Source organism: Garra rufa, chromosome 21, assembly GCF_049309525.1.
Source record: "Garra rufa chromosome 21, GarRuf1.0, whole genome shotgun sequence".
NCBI lineage: Eukaryota > Metazoa > Chordata > Actinopteri > Cypriniformes > Cyprinidae > Garra > Garra rufa.
In genome coordinates this window covers 19,795,901-19,818,796 of record NC_133381.1, presented here as the reverse complement: position 1 = coordinate 19,818,796, position 22,896 = coordinate 19,795,901, and the positions used below count along the sequence as shown (strand labels likewise).

Here is a 22,896-nt window from a genome sequence, read left to right as displayed (position 1 = left end):
GTTCCTCGTCCATGGTGTGATTTGATCCAGAGTGTTTTGTAGTTTCTATGGAGACAGTCCAGGGTCACTCCCTGGATAGTAATCACGGCCACAGACTCGCTGTTACCAAGATGCTGTTCTTCATTGTTTTGTCAGTTTGTGACTAACAAATCAGCAGCAATAACAGTTAATGTTTCTGTCCAGTATGCGGGAGCAAATTACACTACCAGTCAAAAGTTTTTGATTGCTTTTTAAAGAAGTCTTTAAAAAGAAATGTTCTAAATTTGATACAAAAATACAGAGAAAGCAGTAATATTGTGAAATATTTTTACTATTTAAAACAACTGCTTTCGATTTAAATATAATTTAAAATGTAATTTATCCCTGTGTTAAAGCTACATTTTCAGCATCATTATTCCAGTCTTTAGTGTCACATGATATTTCAAAAAAATCATTCTAATATGTTGATTTGCTCTTCAAGATTCAAACATATTTTATTAATATTATTATCAATATGTAAAACAGTGGAGTACTTTTTTCAGGATTCTTTGACAAATAGAAAGAACCAAAGATCAGCATTTATCTGAAATAAAAGGCTTTTGTAACATACACACTCAAAAGCTTGGAGTCAGGATTTTTTTTTTTTTTTTTTTTTTTTGGAAAGAAATGGAAGCAAGTATGCGTTAAATTGAGCAAAAGTGATGTTACAAAAGATTTCTATTCCAGATAAATGCTGTTCTTCTGAACTTTCTGTACATAAAAGAAACCTGTAAAAATTCTGCTCAGATGTTTTAAACATAATAATAATAATAAAAAAATTTTGAGCAGCAAATCAGAATATTAGAATGATTTCTGAAGGATCATGTGACTGGAGTAATGATGCAAAAATAGCTTTGAAATTACAGGAAAAAGTAAATTTTAAAATATATTCAATTAGAAAACTGTTATTTAAAATAGTGGAAAAAAAAATACATTTTACTTTTGTTTTTACTTTGAATAAAAAAAATTCAGGCTTGGTGAGAAACTGCACACTGCAAAAACTGGAAAATCTAGTTGGGAAATACATTTATTTACCATTCGTATATGAAGAGTTGCTTTCACCTGACCTTTTCTCTTTCACCATTTGTCTCCTTAATGTATGCTTGTGCTCATTCAGTTGCATAAAGGTAAAATATTCCATGCATAGGTGATATTTATCTTTTTTCTCCTCAACGGTCACCTCTCATTTAACGCATTAAAAATTAAAAAAGGTTCGTCCGTTTTGGTACTGTATAAGAAACCCAGGTGCATAAAGGTGCCCAAAGTTAAATAAACACTCTCATACGATTATATTTCGCAAGTGCCTGACTATTATTTTAGTCAGTGTATTTAACGTTAGCACTTACATTTGTTCGCGTCAATTTTACTATAGTAGTGGAATTATTTATCTAAACATAATATTTGATTAATTTGAGAGGTTTGTATAAATAAATCCATTTTGTGATTGTACACATTACCTCATAAACTACCGTACGATTAGAAATAACAACCGTTCAGGAACCCGTTTCGTACCGCTGTTGTGTCCGGTCGAACACATTTTCTAGTTACACCTTATTTCCCATGAATGGGAAAGGAAGTGTTAGAGCATGAGTTATCATTGTTTGTGCATCCCTGCATGTTTTTTTATTTCAATATATGGACTTAAAACACACTAATTCCCGTAAGATTCAAGTTTCGTATTGGGTCGGAATAGGTACGAAGATTATCTGTTGCCTTGAATGACCATCAGACATCTGAATTACTGGATATCCCGGAGCTAACGTTAATTAACGGTGCCAACAAATAACAACCAAGCCGTAATAATGCTGCAGGAAATTCTTTCATTACCAGTTGAAGACAAAATCTTTTACGCTGTGCTGGTCTTCTCATGGACGGTGTATATTTGGGAGGCCTACCTCGCATATAGACAGGTGAGCATATGTTTATTGTATATCTTCGTTGTGATTGCGGAAAGCATTTAAAGGCAGACACTTTATGCATTCATGATAATGTACTGTATATTAGAGCCTTGAGCAAATACTTTGTAATGTACGGAAATGATGAACTACTTTACACCCTGTGTAATCCAACATCGTTTTACCCTTTCACAGAGGAAGATCTACAGGACTACAATGCATGTGCCCACTGAGCTGGGCAAGATAATGGATTCAGAGACTTTTGAAAAGTCTCGCCTCTATCAGTTAGACAAGAGCAACTTTGGCTTCTGGTCTGGACTCTACTCTGAGGCAGAGGGCACGGTGAGATTCATGTCAATTTCAAAGATTTAAATTAAAACTGTATCATTAAAATGTGAGGTGAATTTTTTGTTCGTTTATAGTTTTTTGATTGATAGATATTGTTTTTTACCAAGTGTAATGTGGAGTTTTTTTTTTTCCTATTGTGCAGCGTTTAATGTTCAGATAACTTGACATCTGTAGGTTTCACTTGCAGGTTTCGTACAAGTCCTCTGGGTCCATCTTTTTCCATTAGGGGTTCAATCTTCAACTGGCTGGCAGGAGCCGCTACTGGCAGGTCATGTGACCTGTCAGTGGATTGTGGCAGCTGCCAGTCTGATTCTGTGGCGGGCTGGTAGCTGGCAGTCTCAATGGTTTTAGAACTGAGAGTGTAACACCTTCTTTGTCGCTCTGACTGCAAGGAAATACAGTATTTTATTGTTATGACCGTATTTTTATGACTTTGTTCTTTTGTATGATTGACCTTTTAGTTTTTTTTTTTTCCATAATTAAAGCAGTCAAATTAACGTGATCATGACTGGTTGTTTACTGACTCTTCCTTAAACGCAGCTTATTGACGCTTCCACTTTTAGCTCAGTCAATCAGCTGCGAGAGCGCTCCGAGGTAACGCGTTTTCTACCACTCTTGCTACAAGGAAATCTATTATTTCATGATCGTTAATATCTTCTTATGGGTCTAGTCTTTTAATTAATCCACATTTTAATGAGTTTTATTATGAATAAACTGTTTAAATGGCCGTGGTTTCAACTGGCAGCTTATTGACGCTTCCACTGGTAGCTCAGACGGCCGTAAGGAAGAGTCAGTAAACAAACAGTCATGATCACGTTAATTTGACTGCTTTAATTATGGAAAAAAAAAAACCTAAAAGGTCAATCATACAAAAGAACAAAGTCATAAAAATACGGTCATAACAATAAAATACTGTATTTCCTTGCAGTCAGAGCGACAGAGAAGGTGTTACACTCTCAGATCTAAAACCATTGAGACTGCCAGCTACCAGCCCGCCACTGGCAGGTCACCTGACCTGCCAGAATCAGACTGGCAGCTGCCACCAGCCACTGACAGGTCACATGACCTGCCAGTGGCGGCTCCTGTCAGCCAGTTGAAGATAGAACCCCCTCTCTCTTTTTAATGACTTTCATTCAAGATACATTCTTGTCCCCACCCCCCACCCACTTGCAGCTGTTAATTTGTTGCTTAATTTATTGCTGTTTTGTAGCTGATTTTGCTCCTGGGAGGAATCCCATTCCTTTGGAAAGCATCAGGGATTCTCACAGCTCGTTTTGGGTTTGGTCCAGAGTACGAGGTAGGTGTTTTCTCTGGAACCCTTTTTTTTTTTTTTTTTATTATCATTATGTGTGAATTTTGGCCAGCAAAATTTTTCCTGGTTACTATCCTAATTTTAACAGGTTATTTCTTTTGTTTTCAAATGTCATTTTACTAATGTCTGTCTACCTTTTTCTCCCCAGAAGAGTGGGCTTGGCCATTTATGGCTCTGGTTTCTGGTCTCATCTGCGTCCCGCTGTTTTTAGTTGTACAAAACCACTTGTTTTGCTGTGTTCAATTGCAAATTGGTGTGGCTTACCATATTATTTTAATGTATTATCTTAATTATAAACACATTAGTTTGTAGTGCAAACAATTTTACCGTTTACGTTGTTTTTCTTCTCATTATTTCCCTATAGTGGCTAATGAACCGGAAGTATCACCCATGAACTTACTTTCATGCTTAAGAATAAGGTGCTTTTGCTCATGTTTAACTTTAGCTGAATTAGACTGTGAAACTAAAGGTTGGAATATATCGCCCAACATTTGAACACATTTTAAGACATTATGCATGATACACTTGTCAACTTTCTAAATGGTGACAAAAATCTGGGCGTCACACACTAAACAACTAAGAGTCACACAATACCAGACTTTTAATGTCATTCTGAACACATTAGACACAGAAACATGTGACTTGTTGCTAGCAGATGCATAGCAAATGAAGACAATATGTGTTCTAAGACTGGCGCAAAATATAAAACATGTTTGATATTCTCCAACTGGATAGAATCATAGTCTCTGCCTGTCAAACAATATGCCATTAACTGTCTGTCCAAAATTTGCAGACTTGCTCTGATTTTTGGACAGTCCAATCATTATTAGTTAAAAAAAATTGTTAACTGTACAAACTATATACTGCAGATGTAAGAGTTTTATACTAGTATTATATCCACCTTTTTCCTCAACGCAGATGCAAGTAAAAATTTTTGCACTTCAAACCAGTGTGTTCACAATTAAGATAATACATTAAAATAATATGGTAAGACACATGAATTTGCAATATCAAGCAGCAAAATTAGCTGTTTGTACAGATAAAAATAGCTGGACGCTGATGACACCAGAAGTCAGACCCATAAAATGTACAAATTAAGTGGCCACTCTCACAGAAAAAAAAGGTGGATTCTGAACATAATGTTTAAAATGGTCTTCTTTTTTTCAGATCTCCCAGTCTTTGGTGTTCCTGATGTTGGCGACTCTCTTCAGTGCTTTCACTGGCCTTCCTTGGAGCCTCTACAACACTTTTGTTATTGAGGAGAAGCATGGATTCAATCAGCAGGTAGAAGTCTTGCTCATGTTTATCTTTCTTTGATAAGACAAACCAAATAAAGTGAAATGTACTGAAATGTCTCTTATTTATAGACACTGGGTTTCTTCCTGAAAGACGCTCTCAAGAAGTTTGCTGTGACTCAGTGTATTTTATTGCCAGTGACGTCATTGCTCCTCTACATCATCAAGATCGGTGGAGATTACTTCTTCATCTATGCCTGGCTCTTTACACTCATCGTCTCACTGGTCAGTTTTCCTAGCTTTTGCTGAATGTGTTGTTAGTCGAAAAAAAAGAAAAAGTGAGTTGAACTGTCCCTCCCATTTTGCTCTACAGATTCTGGTAACTATCTACGCAGACTACATTGCCCCTTTGTTTGATAAATTCACTCCGCTGCCAGATGGAGAGCTAAAGAGTGAGATTGAGAGCATGTCAAAGTCCATTTACTTTCCCCTCACCAAGGTCTATGTAGTGGAAGGTACAGCAATTCATAATCATCTTTTAATTTTTTTTTATATATATAGTATACAGTCAAACCCAAAATTATTCAGACACCAGATATAATTTTTGATATTTCTTTACTAGTGGGTGCTGGGCACTATAGTTCATTTACAGTATGTAAGTGAGGATAGCAAAGTAAAGTATACCCAAAAGCTCTTCATACAGTTGGCTATCAGTAAAATTGATAAACATTTGGGACCAAAGTTTTGATTTGGCACTTCAACCTGACCATGTTTTGTTACATACCTTTCTATCAAAGTTATCTGACATTATCAAGATGAATTTGTTCTGACAGTTTAAGTTTGAGTTCTTGTCGTATTTTATTACCATTTGCAAAACTATAGCGAATAAACTGTAATAATGTGAGAATTTTTGAAGGTGTCTGAATACATTTTGGTTCAACTGTAATTCAGTTGTGATTATCAAGATTAATTTGTTATGAGACAGTTTAACTTGAGTTTTTGTCATTTTACTACCTTTTTTTAAACTATAGCAAATAAACTGTGATAATGTGAGAAATTTTGAAGGTGTCTGAATACATGTTGGTTTGACTGTATTTATAATCTCCCTTCTCCTAATATATCTGTGCTCTCTTTTCTAGGTTCAAAGAGATCATCCCACAGTAATGCCTACTTCTATGGTTTCTTCAAAAACAAGCGCATTGTGCTGTTTGACACACTTTTGGAGGATTACTCCCCTTTAAATAAAGATGGAGAGAAAGAACCAGGAACGGGAGAGGAGAACGAAGCAGCAGCCAATGAGAGCAAGCCCAAACCAAAGGTCAGAGATTTAGAGCCAGATCACTAACAAATTAGATAATGCTGTTTTTGTTTTACTTTGTTTTTTACAATTTTTGTAGAAACAGGGATGCAGTAACCCTGAAGTTCTTGCAGTACTTGGACATGAACTTGGACACTGGAAACTAGGCCATACAGTCAAGAACATTGTCATCAGCCAGGTGAGTCGCTAGTGTCTGTGCAGCTTTGCTTTACAGCTTAAACTTCAGTGGTATTTTTAACAAAGAAAATACATTTTTGTCTTGTGGTAGTTCTCTACCCTGCCAGTTACTACATCAATAGTTTTTGTCACTGCACATTTCTGCTATGTATTTTTCTCCAGCTTTGAAGGTAAAACTAAAGCTGATGAAAACATAACTGAACGCTCAAAAATATCTTGTTTTAGTCAATTCCCTGCCATTTTAAAAGCACATGAACACATGACCATAATTTGAGAATGTTAATGGGGCTGTCTCCTTGTTTATTTACAGATGAACTCCTTTCTGTGCTTCTTCCTTTTTGCTGTCCTGATTGGTCGAAAAGAGCTGTTCATGGCGTTTGGTTTTCATGACGCCCAACCAACTCTCATCGGGCTGATGATCATCTTTCAGTTTATCTTCTCACCTTACAATGAGGTAACACTTGCTTTTCTGTCCTTCCCTCTTTCTCTCTAAAAAATACATGAGGATTTGTTCACTTACTATGCACATTTTAACTTGTGTGTGAGCATTTTTGCTTAGAAATACATGCAGGACTTTACAGAACTTTACAGCAAAAGCGCTGTCGTATAGCCATACTAAACTTTAGGACATTAACATTTGAAGGATTAGTTCACTTCCAGAATAAGAATTGACTGATGATTTACTCACCCCCATGTCATCCAAGATGTTCATGCCTGCCTTAACATAACACAGACTATGATGTTATAATCAGGATCATTAATAGTTACGCCCCAACATTTGCATAGCCCTTTTGTGAAAAAACAAACTGAGGACAATAGAGAAAATGGCAGATCACGCAAATAAATGTTTTGTTCCAGGTTGTGCAGGGGATGTTAATTGCAGGGATGGGTTGGTGTCTGTACTCAGAAATGCACGTAAAACAAATAAGGCGATCTAATAAAATAAGGCGAGCCACTAAAAGGACAACGTTAGCTTCTTGCTAGTGGTAGCCTGTTACATTGCAGTACATAAGATTTCTCTTACCACATAAACCGAGTAAGGAGAGATGACTGTGCGGACGATGGCGAATGATTTGCAGATCCTGATCACTGCTAACTAAACTTTTCAAATGTGCTAAATACTGCCGCTGTAGTATAGTGTTACACAGAGTTACATTGTGCATTCAAAACGGCAGTTTCAATGCCCCGTATTTATATATTTATATATTAATAGCGGCTCGAGCTCCTTAATTAAATATATATTTTCCACCATGTGTTTCCTTCCTGCTGTGCGAGAGCTAAATGAGCCGCTCTGTGAAACAGCCAATTAGAGCAGAGCTCATCATTATTATTCATGAACCTTCCAAATAAGGTAATAAAAGACCGTTTCATTCTAGGGACAAATCCTAGGGTTCTAAATGGACTTTTAAAACCGTTTCTGGAGAATTTGTGCCCTTACCTAAGCCATATGGCTTCTATGTAGATATCAGAGAACAATTTAAAATATTGTATCAATGCATTCTATGACACCTTTAAAGAATCATTTATAAGGTTGGATATATAAAATGTAGTCCCCCTTTTCAATGTATCTGACCGTTTTTTGTTTTTTTCCCCCCCTACTTCAGTTGCTGTCGTTCTGTTTGACGGTGTTGAGCCGAAGGTTTGAGTTTCAGGCAGACGCATTTGCGCGCGGTATGGGCCGATCGTCTGAGCTGTACTCTGCTCTCATCAAGCTCAATAAGGACAACCTAGGCTTCCCTGTAGCAGATTGGCTCTTCTCTATGTGGCATTACTCCCATCCTCCCCTGCTAGAGCGACTCAGAGCCCTCACTGGACCCAAGCAAGACTGACGGCTTTGCAAGGGGGAGCCACGTTCACCACTCGCTCCCCCGAGAAAGGGTCTCCGCCGGCCTCTGTTGGCATTCTGATATCGATGCCTATTTCTCTCTCCTTCCCTTTCTTTTATTTCCATTCCTTTTCTTAAGTGTTTGACTTTTGCCATTTGTTTGTTATCGCTCTGGAAAGAAGTCTAAATTGTTTTCAGATGGCTGTAGACTACTCAAGATGTTAATGATTCGAGTCTGTGCTATCAGTATGCCTTTTGCAATTGTTCTTAATTTAATTTGTTTATACATTTTAACTGTGAATAGCCCCCTCTGGTTCTTTAGATCCATGCATTTCGACTTTAATTTTGTGTCATCCACTTGAACCGTGAGAGAGAGGAGGTTAAAAAATCTCAGAGGGGGGCCCTCAGCAATGTATGAAACCAAGAGATTCTTATATTTAATACAGAGTGCCAGCTGGTGTACTTTAAATAATGTCTGCCTGTTGAAACAGAAATGTGGATTGAAATGGATTAGATAACAGATGTTATGTGCTACCCAATGAGACTGCTATTCTGAACATGTGTGGCTCAGTTAGGCCAATTAAAATGTCTTTTCTCATTTTAGTTCTGTCAACCTTTTGAAATAATTTTGTCCTTTGTTTTACCAATTAAAGGCGTTTGAACAGTTGTGTAAATATATACATTTTTGTGAAATATGAGCAACATACAAGGGCCAGGTTGACTTGAAAAATATTTAATGGGATGTTAAAAATGTTTTATTTAGTTTTTTTTTCTCTGTGCCTGAGTGTGCAAGATGAGAATTTGTGTAGAAACATTTTCATCCCCAGTTCCTCAAAGAATTTAAACCCTTAATAGTATTAGATTATCAGTTATTCTGGTGGAAAGAACATTTATGAGGATTCTTGTGAGTTTTCACATTAAGAATGGTAAATTTGGCATGCAGTCTTGTCAAAATGTTCAACTCCTAAGGCTTTTACTGTGACTGAATCAACGCCCACCTGTTGAAAACTATTACAAATCTTTATAGAGAGTTATATGGCTGTATATTCAAATTAATTCCACAAGGAATATGTTTTGTGACATCTGGAATGTTTGGACTGGAAAGATCAACTTTTGCATCACTATGAATAAAATGGATCACAACAGCTTTGGTGCAAGCTTGTTTTATGTTTGCTTTTTTTTTTTTTTGCAGACTCTTTAAATGCTCTATTTACATCCTTGATGGGTACAAGATAAGTTTTCATTGTATTGTCAACAACGATATATTTGCTCTTCATTAATCTGCATAGATGGGCACACACAACTTTTTTGTTTTAAATTAAAAATATTTGTTGGGAAGCATGGTTTATTGTAGGTTATTAAGAACCTATCAAGATTCTATGCAAAATGTAATATTTGGGGGTTGATTACATTTGTACATTTATTTACTCCAAATCACTCAAGTTGTATTAATAAACTTACCGTGACCCTGGACCACAAAATTAGTAATAGGAAACATTTTTAAAATCAATTTATACATATAAGCTTTCCATTGATCTATGGTTTGTTAGGATAGGGCAATATTTGGCCTATATTTGAAGATATAAATATTTAAAAATATTGAGTATTTCGCCTTTAAAGTGGTCCAAATGAAGCTCTTAGCAATGCATATTACTAATCAAAAATTAAGTTTTGATATATTTACGGTAGGAAATTTATTTAAAAAAAAAACTTCATGGAACATGATCGTTACTTAATATCCTAATGCTTTTTGGCATACAATGTATTTTTGGCTTTTGCTATAAATATACCCGTGCTACTTAAGAAACTGGTATGGTCTATGGTCAGGTTAAATTGTTTAACGTTACGTAATTGACCATATGCACGGGTTACTTCCTTGTTTAGTCAAGCCAGCTAAGTCATTTCCGGTCAACTGTACTCTGCCGTAATATGAGCGTACTTTGTTCGTTTTCTCTACATAATCGATTCACAATCGAATAAAAGTGTTGTTTGTCTAAGAGGACCAAACGTCCATGTATACCGTTTCAAGAATGACAAATGCCAGTTTAAAAAAATTCGCGAGTAAATCGCGGTTAAATATGCGCGAGTCATTGCTATGATTGACAGTAATAACCGGACCAAACAGCTGACAAATGATGTCAAAAAAGAGCTTAAATGATTCAGACTAAATTCAGATAACAAAACTACAGCAGTAACAAGTTTGTGTTGGTTAAATATAGGCTATTTGATAGATTTTACAGTTCAAGATAAAACTTAAAATATGTTATTCAATTTAATAAAATATTTCAAATTCCTATCAATTCATAATTAACGTTAGTGCTTTTTTAATTATTATACCATAAATATTTAACGTATTTGTAGTGAACTATAGTATTTACATAATTCACCCTTATAGGCTGTTTGTGTGTGAGCTTAATGACTTTCTGCACTTGCTATACTATAAAAGTAAAAAGGTAAAAGTACTACAATTTATTATACTAGTATTTAATAAATCGAAAGCAAGACGTCTTGAAAAATATAGGGAGAGACAGCTGCATAATAAATAATCCTATGCTGCCATCTATTGGTTATATGGGGTAATTCCATATTATTTTAGCCAAAAAATAGACGTTGTTTTCTGTGAAGTCATTTTTTCCGATGCCCTTTTTATGAATGAAAAGTGAGTCCTTGAAGTACATTTTATTTTACAGCTGTAGAGTTAGAAAATAATAAAGGCTTTGAAATATTGCAAGATTTTAAAAATGTGTTCATGACTACGAAGGCAAGTTAGTGATTATCAAGAATACGATTAAGATGTCCTTGAAAGAGAAATATGATAGCTAGCTAACATTAGCCTAAACACGTTATGATAGTGTTTAGCTGTCAGCATTTAAATGTACAACTATGCAGATACGGTAAGTATGAGATTACCAGGCTCCGCATTTAAATTATATGTTGTTAAATAATATGAAACTGAATGTTCATGCCTCTAACATTGTTTATAATGTTGCAATTATAATTTTTCTCAGTTTCTGATAAGAACGAGGCACTAGATCAGTCTCAAGAGTGTCCACCTAATATTTAGCACATATAAAATGAGCTTCAACGGAAGTTTACGAGCTGGCTTATCTTTATGCGGAAGTTCTAAAGAACGCTCCGTGCATAAGGTCAATTGTTTGTTCATGGCAGCAGAATGTCTTGCAGGTGAAAAAACTGATTGCAACTGTAAGCTGTTGCAAAGCTACATAAGACATTGTGATAGTTTTGTTTGGGGTTGTCTACTGTCAGCTCATGTCATTGGTTATCGACTGTACCATTGTCAGTGCCTTTAAAATATCCTGTAAGCTCTCGGCTTGTTTAGTACAATATTTAAAACAATGGAATAAACTAACTTAAACTAAATTATCCTAGAATAACAGTGTATGTGAGTGAGTTTACACAGCGTTTACCTATTTTGTTGTAATGATGGTACATTCCTGTTTCGTGTCTACACTAGACAGGAGCGCGCATGCGGATGTCATGTCACTACATGCGTGAGTGCCTGAAGGGAGAATGGCGAGGTTAATAAACCGTAATATAAGGACTTTTTTGGCCACACAGATCAGGATGTCGTCCGACCAGGTAGATATGTATAATTATTTTGGTATTTAGCCTACTAAGGGAAAAAAAATTAAAGGAGTTTACCTATTCAACACGCAATGTACGCACTGCAAATCCGTCGCCATGTATTTCGTCACCTGTGTTTGTTTATTAAATACGTTTTGTGTTCTTTTAACGTACAACGTTGATTAAAAGTATCAACCGATTTTAACGCAATAACAGCTGGGGCGTTTTTAGGATGCCCTTGTGTTATGACCCCTTTGTTTACATTCAGGATATTTCTCCATTCTTTGAGCTTTCAACTGCAAACTCCCTACAGCACATAGTATATACTATATATATATATATATATATACACATATTAATATATATATATATATATCAAAGAATGGCTTAATTTGTGTTTGTCAATCCGTGAAGCAGTTACTAATTTTAGGTAGAGTAATAAACTATCCTGTCTTGTGCAATCTGTGCCTCTTTTTCTGATAAAGCTAGGAGAACTGGGTAAAGGTGCTGGGAAAGGAGGCGGTGGCGGAGGTTCGGTGAGGGAGGCTGGAGGTGCATTCGGCAAGAAACAGGCAGCCGAGGAGGAGATGTACTTCAAGTGAGTGGTTTTGCTTCATCACATTATGAATTTCATCCCTAATACTAGATCTCTCCTGCTTATATGGTTGTTAGCAAAATCAGTCCTTCAGTATTTCATTCTGCTTCTGTGCATTTATAAAGCTCAGATAGTGTTGTATGCACTGTTTTACTTTGTCTTATTTACCTCTATGACCTTCACAGGAGAAAAGAGCAAGAACAATTGGCCGCTCTGAGAAGACATCACCAGGAAGAGATCGACCACCACAAAAAGGAAATAGAGAGATTACAACATGAAATCGGTCGCCATGAGGGCAAAATCAAAAAACTTAAACATGATGACTAAGACTGGCAAATCTAAAAATTACATTTGATAGACAAATGCCCGACACAAAATGTTTGAAGTGTGATTGAATAATTGTAGATGGTTTATTTTTATTAAGCATTTGTGATCTCTGCTCTTAATATAAAAGCATATTTTAACACAAATATGACTGGATCACTAAAATAACGTGTATTAAATCAGTGCAGTTTTTCCTCTTGACAATAAACATGAAATTGTGTCTCAGATATGAAAGTGTGTCTTAGTATCAATAACGAGTGTTTTTTTACAACGCATCATCATTCGGCCATATTGGTGGTACTGAGCGTAAACAATGCCAATGAACTGAATGAAATTTGCATATTTTGCTGATTATTGCTGCTGGAAATGGTCAATTACTGTCACAATTACTGGTAAGAACAAAACATTGTTCTTACCATTTCCGGTCAGGTAAGTGAAATCTTAATTAAAACTGCTTGTATGTATCTTTTCCACCTATAAACTTTAGTTTGTCAAACTATTGCACACTTTCCTGCTTGCTAAGTCCTTCTCTATATGATTTAGAAGCTTCCACACATTTTTTCTGTGGTTTAGGCAGCACATATTAGCAGAACAACATACTCTGTTGTACATTTACCATGCAATCCATGCTGTTGTTTACATTTGATTATCGCTAATATGGCCACATATCTGGGTTACTTACCAAATCGTGAGGTAAGTGCAAACCCTCTATGTGTTGAACAAAGCCAACAATTCACTTGAGCACCAATATCGGTTTGTAAATTAGAAGCTACCTTCTATTATTTAGAGCAAACTACCAAATGAAATCATTTTAAACCCTATTCCTGAAGGTCTCCTGCGACATATATTTTAGATATTCCTATTATCTGACAGACACATTTCAGGTATTTATGCTAATGAGCCAGTCAGGCTTAATCAATTGCAGGAATCCAAAATATGCAGTATTATTCGGCTTCATTTTTTCCTCGTAATAGCCCTTGTAGCTCATTTCAGCTCCAGCTGATGGCAGTAGAAATAAATAATAAGATTACAAACGCCCTCTGAAGAACAGCGAGTCAGTCACGTAATTTCCGATTACGCTAAAGCCCCGCCCATGCCTCGCTGTCTTTTAAGTCGAGCGATCCTGCGTGTCTTTCTTTTCCCACATCATGGCAGACCAGTTGCGTTCTAGCAGCACGATTTATATTACAATAGCTCGCTTGTTTTGGCGAGGGAATGTAGTATTTGAGGGCTATTGTGTAGGGAAAGTTGCCTGACGCTATTTGCGTTATGGTGTTACTCCGTTATACGCGGTATGATTCCTATTTTAGAGAGAAATGCGTGTTTACTCAGGCATGCTGCCTCGTTGGAAGTCACAGGCTTGTAGTGATCGTGGTTCTGTAAACCCGGACCTACTGGAGGACGAACGGTAAGAAGTGAGATTTTTTTCCCCCTCTCTGTTACGGACCCCACAGTGGCTGCACTTCAAACAATGATGAACACTTTATTCCGAACCTGAGTCCATTTTGATGATACCCAATTACGGATCTGACTGCTGAGTTTGAATGTCACTGAGATCGTCTGTGATCAGTTTCACCCTTTCAGTGAATGGGTAGATGATTGAATGTTGACTTTCTTAAACAGGTATGTTTCCACGTAAAGCCAAGAGGGGTCAGGCTGCTCTGGATCTGCATCTACGTTTGGTGTTTCACAGAGAAAGCCTATGGTTGTCCCAGCTGCTCTCAAGGTTGTGCGTCTGAAGCCCACACGCAGAGTGAGTCTTTTTGTGGAATTGTCTTCAATATATGAGTTTGCTTTTTGTCAGTGATGTTTTTTCCACACTAAGTATGAGTTTAACCACCATGAGTCCATTTCATGCACTCCCAGCTGAGACAAAAAGCAGATATGAGCTATTTCTTTTATCCTGACTATTAAGTCCAGAATGCATAAAATGCTATAGGTTTATGCATTTTAATTTAGTCTTTTGACTTGGAAATGCATGTTGTGCCCCATAGTGACCTTTTTCTGATCTCTTGTTCATTGTAGTTTGCCCTGCTTGGACATTTGGAACATTAAGTTGGCTGGAAGTACCAGGCCATCACTGCCCTTCTTGAGGAGAAGAGGAAGAAGGCCCAGCTGCTCTATGCAATGAAGAACATTGAGATCAAGCTGACCAAGCAGGCAGAGGGTATAAGATGACATCCCTCCTTATGGCAAGGTAGATTATTCTGGCTCTGCTTCTCATGTCACAGATAAATACTGTCGATGATGATTACTACTTGCCTTGTTTGACTATAAACTGGAAACAAACATTATCGAAAACTGAGACATCTTTGCTCCTTGAGTTAGAATTCGGTCTTTTTCTTGTGGTTTCTTATCTGCGTTTGTTCTTCACAGAAAAAGCGTATGGTCATCCCAGCTGCTCTCAAGATGGTGAGAGATGCTCAAGATGCTCTCTCTGGAGGAGAAGAGGAAGAAGGCCAAGCTGCTCTATGCAATGAAGAACATTGAGATCTAGCTGACCAAGCAGGCAGAGGGTATAAGATGACATCCCTCCTTATGGCAAGGTAGATTATTCTGGCTCTGCTTCTCATGTCACAGATAAATACTGTCGATGATGATTACAACTTGCCTTGTTTGACTATAAACTGGAAACAAACATTATCGAAAACTGAGACATCTTTGCTCCTTGAATTAGAATTCGGTCTTTTTCTTGTGGTTTCTTATCTGCGTTTGTTCTTCACAGAAAAAGCGTATGGTCATCCCAGCTGCTCTCAAGATGGTGAGAGATCCTCAAGATGCATTCTCTGGAGGAGAAGAGGAAGAAGGCCGAAAAAGCAGGCAGAAAAGAACGTTGAAAGAAAGATCACAAAATCTACTGAAGTTCTTAAAGTATAGTGTCCTTGTTTGAGCTGTTCCTGCAGCCAGTCAAAATGTGTTAATAGAAACTTGTCTTGAGTGGGTGGTTTTTGAATGATAAAATAAACTAATTTTATAAATCAACTTTGAATAAGTGTTTATACAGCGTTCATCCATTTTGCTATTAAAATGGTACATTCCTGTTTCTTTCTTTGACCAGGAAGTTGCATGTCGCTATCTTTAAGTATTTATTTTTTTTAGCCTACTAAGGGGTGGGGTGGGGGGGGGGGTTGTTTATTAAGTGTTATGTTCTTAATGTACAGTGTTTGTTAAAAGCATCAACCAGTTTTATGCAATAACAGAACTGGAGCAGTACAGCACATACTATGTAAATGGTCTATTCTACATAATTTGTCCAAACTGCTGTCCCACAACCAAAAAACACATTTAGAAAGTATTTCAAATCTTAGGTCTTTACTAAGATCCTTCTATTTCTATTATACCATAAAATTGTCACAGCCAAAACATGTCGTCATTGTTTCAGTAGTGACAAAAGGGAATACGTAATCCTTTATTTGGAGGAAATTATTTTAGTACAGCTGTGCAAATGTTTAGTGTTTTAGTATGCAAGTTTAAATTCTGTGACGTGGCCACTACCAAAACGTTACTGTCACTGCTAAAAATATGCAGTCACAACCAAAACATGGGATGTTTTATCAAAAATAAACTACTGAATTATCAACTAAGATGTTATGATTATGTTTGGTTCAATGTATATTCAAACCAATAAATCCTTAAGTTTGCAATCATGATCAACTTTTCGCCTTTTACAAAGAGAATTTGGATTCAAAATGCAACAAATCTCATAAATCACTTGAAATATTGTTAAAATTTTAGTTGTTAATGATTTACCTCTGGAAACTTAAAATAGAAAAGATAGGAAGATGCAAGCAAAATCTTAATAGTTCAATATAACCCTTTTTACTAAATTATATATTGTTTCCGTTGTGACCAAATTGAGGAGAGGACATATATTCCAAAGTTTTCTGAAAATACAATATGAGAATCAACTGCACAATTACTAGTAATGTGTACTTTAGATATACAATTTGCATATACACAAATTGTAGGAAAAGGCCTTTTTTAAAGAAGTTTCCAACTTTGACTTTGAACAAACTCTAGGGCTGTCAAATCGATTAATCACAATTAATTGCCTGCAAAATAAAAGTTGCATGTTAAGTGTTTTCCTCCTATAAAAAAGACTGAAAAAGAGAACACAAATTTTAGCAAGAGAATGCAAAAATATTTTTTAATATTTTTTTCATTTCACCCCGATTTTTTTCTTACACCAAGTCCCCTCAGGGGGTCCATAATAGACAAATGCCCCACACAGAGTGTTTCAAATGTAATTGAATAATTGTAGATGCTTTAGGCCTATTTTAATTAAGCATCTGTGATCGCTGCTCTTACTTATGAAAGGATATTATGACTGAAACACTTAAATAATATGTGTATTAAATCAATGCAGTTTCTCCTTAAAAATAAAATGAAAATGTTTCTAAACTATGAAAGCATATCTTGGTATCAATAATATGTTCGGAATTAATTTGAGCACCAATTCATCTGTAACTTAAGCTACTTCCAGTTAATCAGAGCAAATGGTACCAAATAAAAAAAATTTCAACCTTGTTCCTGAAGATCTCCTGCAACATAAATTTGAAATATTTGTATTATTTAACAAACTAATTATCGGGTATTCATGGTAATGAGCCAGTCAGGCTTAATCAGGTGCGCTAAATTACAAGAACATCCAAAATATGCAGTTTTTATTGGGTTTCATTTCCGTAATTTCTAGAACCATTGCAGCTCATCTGCGCTCCAGATGATGGCAGTAGAACTAAATAATCAGATTGCGAACGTCCTCCGAAGAACAGCGAGTCAGTTACGTCATTTCCCATGATGCGTAAAGCCCCGCCCATACCCCTGTCTTTTACGTGGGGCGGCCCCGCGTGTCTTTCTTTTCCCACATCATGGCGGACCGGTTCAATAAGGTGCGTTCTAGCGGCACGATTTACATTCAAATATGTCGCTTTATCGGGCGAGTGAATGTAGTATGTAAGGCCTAATATGTAGATAACGTTGTCTGACGCTGTTTGCGTTATTATGTCGCCCCGTTATACACGGTATATCTACTATTTTGGGGAGAGAAATGCGTGTCTAATCACGCATGCTGCCTTGCTGGAAGTCACAGGCCTGTAGTGATCGTTACACTCGTAGTTCTGTAAAAAAAAAACAGACTAGAGTGGCTGTCCATGCTCAGGTACTCTAAAAATTAACTCCTTATGTCCTCAAAACATGTAATTGATTAGTGGTGTATAAAATCGTTTAGGCCGACACGAATAGAAATGCGTGTCACTGCAGTGGGTCGAGTCATTAACTGTACACCGTTGTCTATTGCAAACATCACGTCTATCTGCATGGCACGAAATAACTACAAAATGTGTGGACATATTACTGATGTCGTGTGAATCTGATAGGTAACACATGGCTAACGTCAGATGTGCTTTTTGTCTGTGATGAGTTCGCAACCACAGTTCAGTATTCGAGTCTAACGACCATGAGAATACGTGCACCCCCATCTGAGACAAAAACTAACGCTTTAATGGAAGCATGTGAAATTGAGTCAACCCCGCACTAATATAAACAATCTATTTCATTTTAATTTAATTTCACAGGTTCTGATCATTGATGGCAGAGGCCATCTACTCGGTCGTCTTGCCGCTCTTGTGGCCAAGCAAGTGTTGCTGGGTAAGTTTATGCTTTTTAAAATGTTATTAATTGTTTAGTGTTCCTTTTTCTTTAAAAAAAAATTAGTTCACCTAAAATAAGTAACAGTTTGTAAGGTTGTCAGTCATGTGCATTAAATGTGTAGGTATCAACAGCTGTAAATGGCAAATTGATTTCTTTTATTGGTAATGTTCTGTTTACAGGCCACAAAATTGTGGTGGTGAGGTGTGAGGGTATCAACATCTCTGGAAACTTCTACCGCAACAAACGTAAGTTTGTTGACCATCTATAAGTATGTTGTGTTTTCAATACACTGACTATGAATGTGAAACTAGAAGATGTGCTAAATTGGATTTTTTTTTTTTGTGTGTTGGCACAGTGAAGTACTTGGCTTTCCTCCGCAAGAGGATGAACACCAACCCTTCCCGTGGACCGTATCACTTCAGAGCCCCCAGCAGAATCTTTTGGAGGACAGTAAGAGGTGCGAACCTTTTTTTGTTTTCTCTTCTCTAACAGAGACACATTGCAACGGCTGCACTTCAAACAATGATGAACACTTTATACCGAACCTGAGTCCAGTTTGATGATACCACATTACGGATCTGACTGCTGAGTTTGAACGTCACTGAAATTGTCTGTGATTAGGTTTACCATTTTAGTGGCTGAGTAGATGATTAAAATTGTTGACTTTGTTGACAGGTATGCTTCCACATAAAACCAAGAGGGGTCAGGCTGCTTTGGATAGGCTGAAGGTGTTTGATGGCATCCCTCCTCCTTATGACAAGGTGAATTATTCTGCTTCTCATTTCACAGATAAAAACTGTCAATGATTACTTGCCTTGTTTGGCTATCAACTGAGAAACACTATCCAAAACTGAGATTTGTGGTTTCTCATCTGCATTTGTTTTTGTTTAACAGAGAAAGCGTATGGTTGTCCCAGCTGCTCTCAAGATTGTGCGTCTGAAGCCCACACGCAGAGTGAGTCTATTTGTGGAGTTGTTTAATAAGTGAAACTTGCTTTTTGTCGGTGATGTTTTTCCACACTTATGAGTTTAACGACCATGAGACCATCTCATGCACTCCCAGCTGAGACAAAAAGCAGCAGATATGAACTCTTCCTTTTGCACTTTGAAGTCCAGAATGCTTAAAATGCTATAGATTTTGCATTTTAATTCTGGTTTTTGCTTTAAAAACAATGTTGTGCCCCCATAATGACCTTTCTCTGATCTCTCGTTCATTGTAGTTTGCCGTGCTTGGACGTTTGGCCCATGAAGTTGGCTGGAAGTACCAGGCCATCACCGCCACTCTGGAGGAGAAGAGGAAGGAGAAGGCCAAGCTGCGCTACAAAAAGAAGAAAGTTGACATCAAGCTGACCAAGCAGGCAGAAAAGAACGTTGAAAGCAAGATCGCTAAATTTACTGATGTTCTTAAACAGTATGGTGTCCTTGTTTGAGCTGTTCCTGCGGATGGTCAAAATAAATGTTTATAGAAACTATTTTTGAGTGGGTTGTTTCTTTGGATTAAGAATCTTTGTGTGTTTTTTGCAAATAGTAAACATTTTCATGATAAACTCTTTCTGTGGCTCCATTCCTATATAGAGAATGTTTGACGAGTTTCAAGAAGTGTTTTTAAAAAGGGTTAATTTGTTTAAATATTCACATATTTGAGTTGATACAAGTTAAGTATTTGGTTTCTCACACTTACACATTTACTGTACCTCTGTATATATTAGTTCCTATGATTCATTTGCTGGTTCTAAAGAGCTTTCTTTGGTGTCAGGACTAGCTGCACAAAATGTCAGTATTTTATATTAAAAGCTTTTTAGTCAAATATTCTGAGGCACTTGTGTGCTTTTTGAGAACACTAGAAAGCCATGCAAGGTTATCTTAAAAGCCTATCAATCACGAAATCTATTTAAACCACGTCTTGTTAGTTTGAAAATAGTTTTGGGACGAACATCTCAACATTGAGATCATTTCCGGACAAGGGCTTTTATTTTGACACTAGACTCTGTCGTGAATTCACGTGACTTTGAGACCGAAACATGGCTTTTCTTACAGAGGATCAGTTCACTGCGTTGCAGCTGCTTTTAAAGGTAGGCAATATAGTATATGATCATTTCTTTATTAATATGCAGTGTGTCTGTGTTCGTTAACTAGACTGAACTGTAGTGTATTCTGTCACTATTTACTATTCATTCAGGCTCCGTCTAAAGATGCGGTGCGGCAGATCTGTACAGAGAGTTACCCAGCCGGAGCCTCTAAGTGTCAATCTGTAGTAGAAAAAACTGCTAATGCTCTGTCTGTGTCCAAAAGTGAAGCGATACAGGTTGGTTCATGCCATTTAATTCATTAAATTATAAACTTCCCAGTTTAAAGACCTCTGATAAAATAAAAGTAGGTGTTTGCTATGTTTACACTTGTAACGTGGGAAACACTGTCAGAAACTGCAGTTTGTCAATAAGTCCCAAAAGAAAGTTGCAGACAAAAAAGTTATTATATATTTTTTTTCTTTGCCGTATGAGTGTATCATAATTAACGTATGTATGATTTACAGTGGTGGTCAAAATTATTAGAACACTAGTATTTTCACCAGCTAAACATGGTTTTAAGTCAGTTATTTCTATCTTTTGCTGTAGTGTGTCAGTAGAAAATAAGTTTACATCTCCAAACATTCATTTTGCCATTAATTGTAATAATCCAGTGAGATTTTGTGACATAACTCAAATAAATTTTGGTCACCTATGTTATCATTGTTACAGATGTTATGGATGATAAAATATCCTTTATTTTGTTCATCCACAGTTGCTGACAGCTTTTCACATGCTCTCGCATCATGTTGTGTACCAGAATTTAACCTCTCCGGAACAGATTGTGTCAATTTTCCCAGAATCATTCCACTCAAATCTGAAGAATCTGATCACCAAAATTCTTTTGGAAAACAGGTAGATACTTTTTTCAGATTTTTACATAAATCTAAATTGAATTTACCCTGATGACAAGTTATTAACCAATTTTTGGTGTGAATATTTTCAGTGTCACATGGAGAAATGAAGCTTTGTCCAGTCAAAGTAAGTGTGACGTGGTAGATGACTTTGTTTGAAACCATTTTGGAGCTGTTAAGTCATGACATATGTGTTTTATAGTTTCACTGCCAAAGCTGGTGGATTTGGAGTGGCGAGTGGACATGAAAACGGCTTCGGACTCATTGAGTCGTATGGCTGTACCAACTTGTTTGTTGCAAATGAAAGTAAGCTTCAGACATAATCAATGCTGTAATATATGCTTAAGCTCATCAGAAGTCTAATTAAAGATGTGTATCTGTAATAAAAATAAAATATTGGTTTAAAGGAGTAGTTTGCTTTCAGAACAAAAATGTCAAAGTTCAAACTCGGGAGCACCATAGAAGTCAATTATATGGAGAGAAATCCTGAAATGTTTTCCTTTAAAAAACACAATTTCTTTATGACTGAAGAAATAAAGACATGAACAACTTGGATGATAAGTGGGTAAGTACATTATCTGTAAATTCTTGTTCTGAAAGTGAACGACTCTTTTAAGACCTCTTTTTGATTGATTTTGATTATTCAAGAATAAAATAACGTTTTTAATAGATTTTGTGTATGTGTTTGCTGTAGCTCCAGGACACTCCTTGCCTCAGCAGCGGTCCAAGTGAGTCCACAGTTACAATGGAGCTGAGTAAAGAGACAGTGGACACCATGATAGACGGTTTGGGTCGCATCAGGGACCAGCTGAGTGCAGTGACAAGGAAGTAGATCTGAATAAAAGATGTTGCCCCCGCACCTGTCTGTGGACTTTCAGAATAATAGGCATTGGAAGGATGTCCAAAATGTAAAAAACAAAAGAATGCACATTAAAATTGTTTACTAGGTTAACTGATTCAGTTTGTAAAATGGAGTTTGTTCTTGTTTTGAGTTGTGGCTTGTTTTCTGTTTTCCTTGACTTCTAAATTTTTTCTAGTGCATAAATACTTTTCATTGTCATGGAAATTTTTCACAGCTATAAACTGAACAAATGCTAATCAAATTGACATAATGAACCTGTTTATGTGCTATTACTTCACTTGCATGACATTATACAGTTGGGGGCCAATAAATACACTGGTAGCTTGAGTGGATTTGCGTACATGTGAAAGGCTGGGTCTGTTTTTAGCATGTTTACCACTGACATACATTAAATGTAGTTTCTAATACACTACCCGTCAAAAGTTTTGAACCGTTAGGTTTTCTGCTCACTAAGCCTACATTTGTTTGATCAAAAATAAATGCATTGAACTGTTTTCTATTTCAATATATTTTAAATGTAAATTTATTTCTGTGATTTTAAAGCTGAATTTTTAGCATCATTACTCCAGTCACGTGATCCTTCAGAAATCATTTTAATATTCTGATTTGCTGCTCAAAAATATTTATGTTGAAAACAGTATATTTTTTTTCAGGTTTCTTTGATGAATAGAATGTTTAGAAGAACAGCATTTATCCAAAATATATATTTTTTGTAACATAATGAAAGTCTTTATCATCACTTTTGATCAATTAAAAGCATCCTTGCTAAATCAAAATATTAATTTCTCTCCAAAAAAAAATATTCTGACTAAGCTTTTGAATGGCATAGTGTAT

General features: G+C 36.4%; 4 protein-coding genes, 1 long non-coding RNA gene and 5 other non-coding genes across 10 annotated transcripts; all 10 read left to right on the top strand.

The window, feature by feature from the left end:
• The first annotated feature begins 1,578 nt into the window (after positions 1-1,578).
• Positions 1,579-9,273, top strand: LOC141295784 (CAAX prenyl protease 1 homolog). Its single transcript, XM_073827056.1, has 10 exons — positions 1,579-1,928; positions 2,109-2,255; positions 3,472-3,558; positions 4,741-4,857; positions 4,941-5,093; positions 5,182-5,323; positions 5,948-6,126; positions 6,206-6,304; positions 6,614-6,757; positions 7,908-9,273. Exons 1-10 carry the CDS (start codon positions 1,821-1,823, stop codon positions 8,130-8,132), a joined length of 1,401 nt encoding a protein of 466 aa, XP_073683157.1. The 5' UTR covers positions 1,579-1,820; the 3' UTR covers positions 8,133-9,273.
• Positions 9,274-11,602: 2,329 nt separating this feature from the next.
• LOC141296102 (ATPase inhibitor B, mitochondrial) lies at positions 11,603-12,859 on the top strand. Its single transcript, XM_073827381.1, has 3 exons — positions 11,603-11,728; positions 12,199-12,311; positions 12,494-12,859. Exons 1-3 carry the CDS (start codon positions 11,660-11,662, stop codon positions 12,633-12,635), a joined length of 324 nt encoding a protein of 107 aa, XP_073683482.1. The 5' UTR covers positions 11,603-11,659; the 3' UTR covers positions 12,636-12,859.
• Positions 12,860-13,762: 903 nt separating this feature from the next.
• Positions 13,763-16,216, top strand: LOC141296328 (uncharacterized). The gene is made up of 5 exons (XR_012341228.1): positions 13,763-14,040; positions 14,256-14,385; positions 14,658-14,829; positions 15,009-15,178; positions 15,358-16,216. It is a non-coding gene; the product is annotated as an uncharacterized lncRNA (long non-coding RNA).
• On the top strand, positions 14,099-14,173 carry LOC141296411 (small nucleolar RNA SNORD50). Its single transcript, XR_012341256.1, has one exon. It is a non-coding gene; the product is annotated as a small nucleolar RNA SNORD50 (small nucleolar RNA).
• On the top strand, positions 14,429-14,508 carry LOC141296403 (small nucleolar RNA Z195/SNORD33/SNORD32 family). The gene has a single exon (XR_012341249.1). It is a non-coding gene; the product is annotated as a small nucleolar RNA Z195/SNORD33/SNORD32 family (small nucleolar RNA).
• A 1,224-nt stretch (positions 16,217-17,440) lies between the features above and the next one.
• Positions 17,441-19,752, top strand: rpl13a (ribosomal protein L13a). Its single transcript, XM_073827142.1, has 7 exons — positions 17,441-17,521; positions 18,206-18,278; positions 18,461-18,526; positions 18,637-18,738; positions 18,957-19,042; positions 19,176-19,235; positions 19,501-19,752. Exons 1-7 carry the CDS (start codon positions 17,501-17,503, stop codon positions 19,708-19,710), a joined length of 618 nt encoding a protein of 205 aa, XP_073683243.1. The 5' UTR covers positions 17,441-17,500; the 3' UTR covers positions 19,711-19,752.
• Positions 18,037-18,119, top strand: LOC141296409 (small nucleolar RNA Z195/SNORD33/SNORD32 family). The gene has a single exon (XR_012341254.1). It is a non-coding gene; the product is annotated as a small nucleolar RNA Z195/SNORD33/SNORD32 family (small nucleolar RNA).
• On the top strand, positions 18,799-18,873 carry LOC141296413 (small nucleolar RNA SNORD50). The gene has a single exon (XR_012341259.1). It is a non-coding gene; the product is annotated as a small nucleolar RNA SNORD50 (small nucleolar RNA).
• Positions 19,278-19,353, top strand: LOC141296405 (small nucleolar RNA Z195/SNORD33/SNORD32 family). Its single transcript, XR_012341251.1, has one exon. It is a non-coding gene; the product is annotated as a small nucleolar RNA Z195/SNORD33/SNORD32 family (small nucleolar RNA).
• Positions 19,753-20,282: 530 nt separating the features above from the next.
• commd9 (COMM domain containing 9) lies at positions 20,283-22,267 on the top strand. Its single transcript, XM_073827563.1, has 6 exons — positions 20,283-20,352; positions 20,460-20,585; positions 21,062-21,201; positions 21,293-21,327; positions 21,403-21,506; positions 21,895-22,267. Exons 1-6 carry the CDS (start codon positions 20,302-20,304, stop codon positions 22,030-22,032), a joined length of 594 nt encoding a protein of 197 aa, XP_073683664.1. The 5' UTR covers positions 20,283-20,301; the 3' UTR covers positions 22,033-22,267.
• Positions 22,268-22,896: the final 629 nt, after the last annotated feature.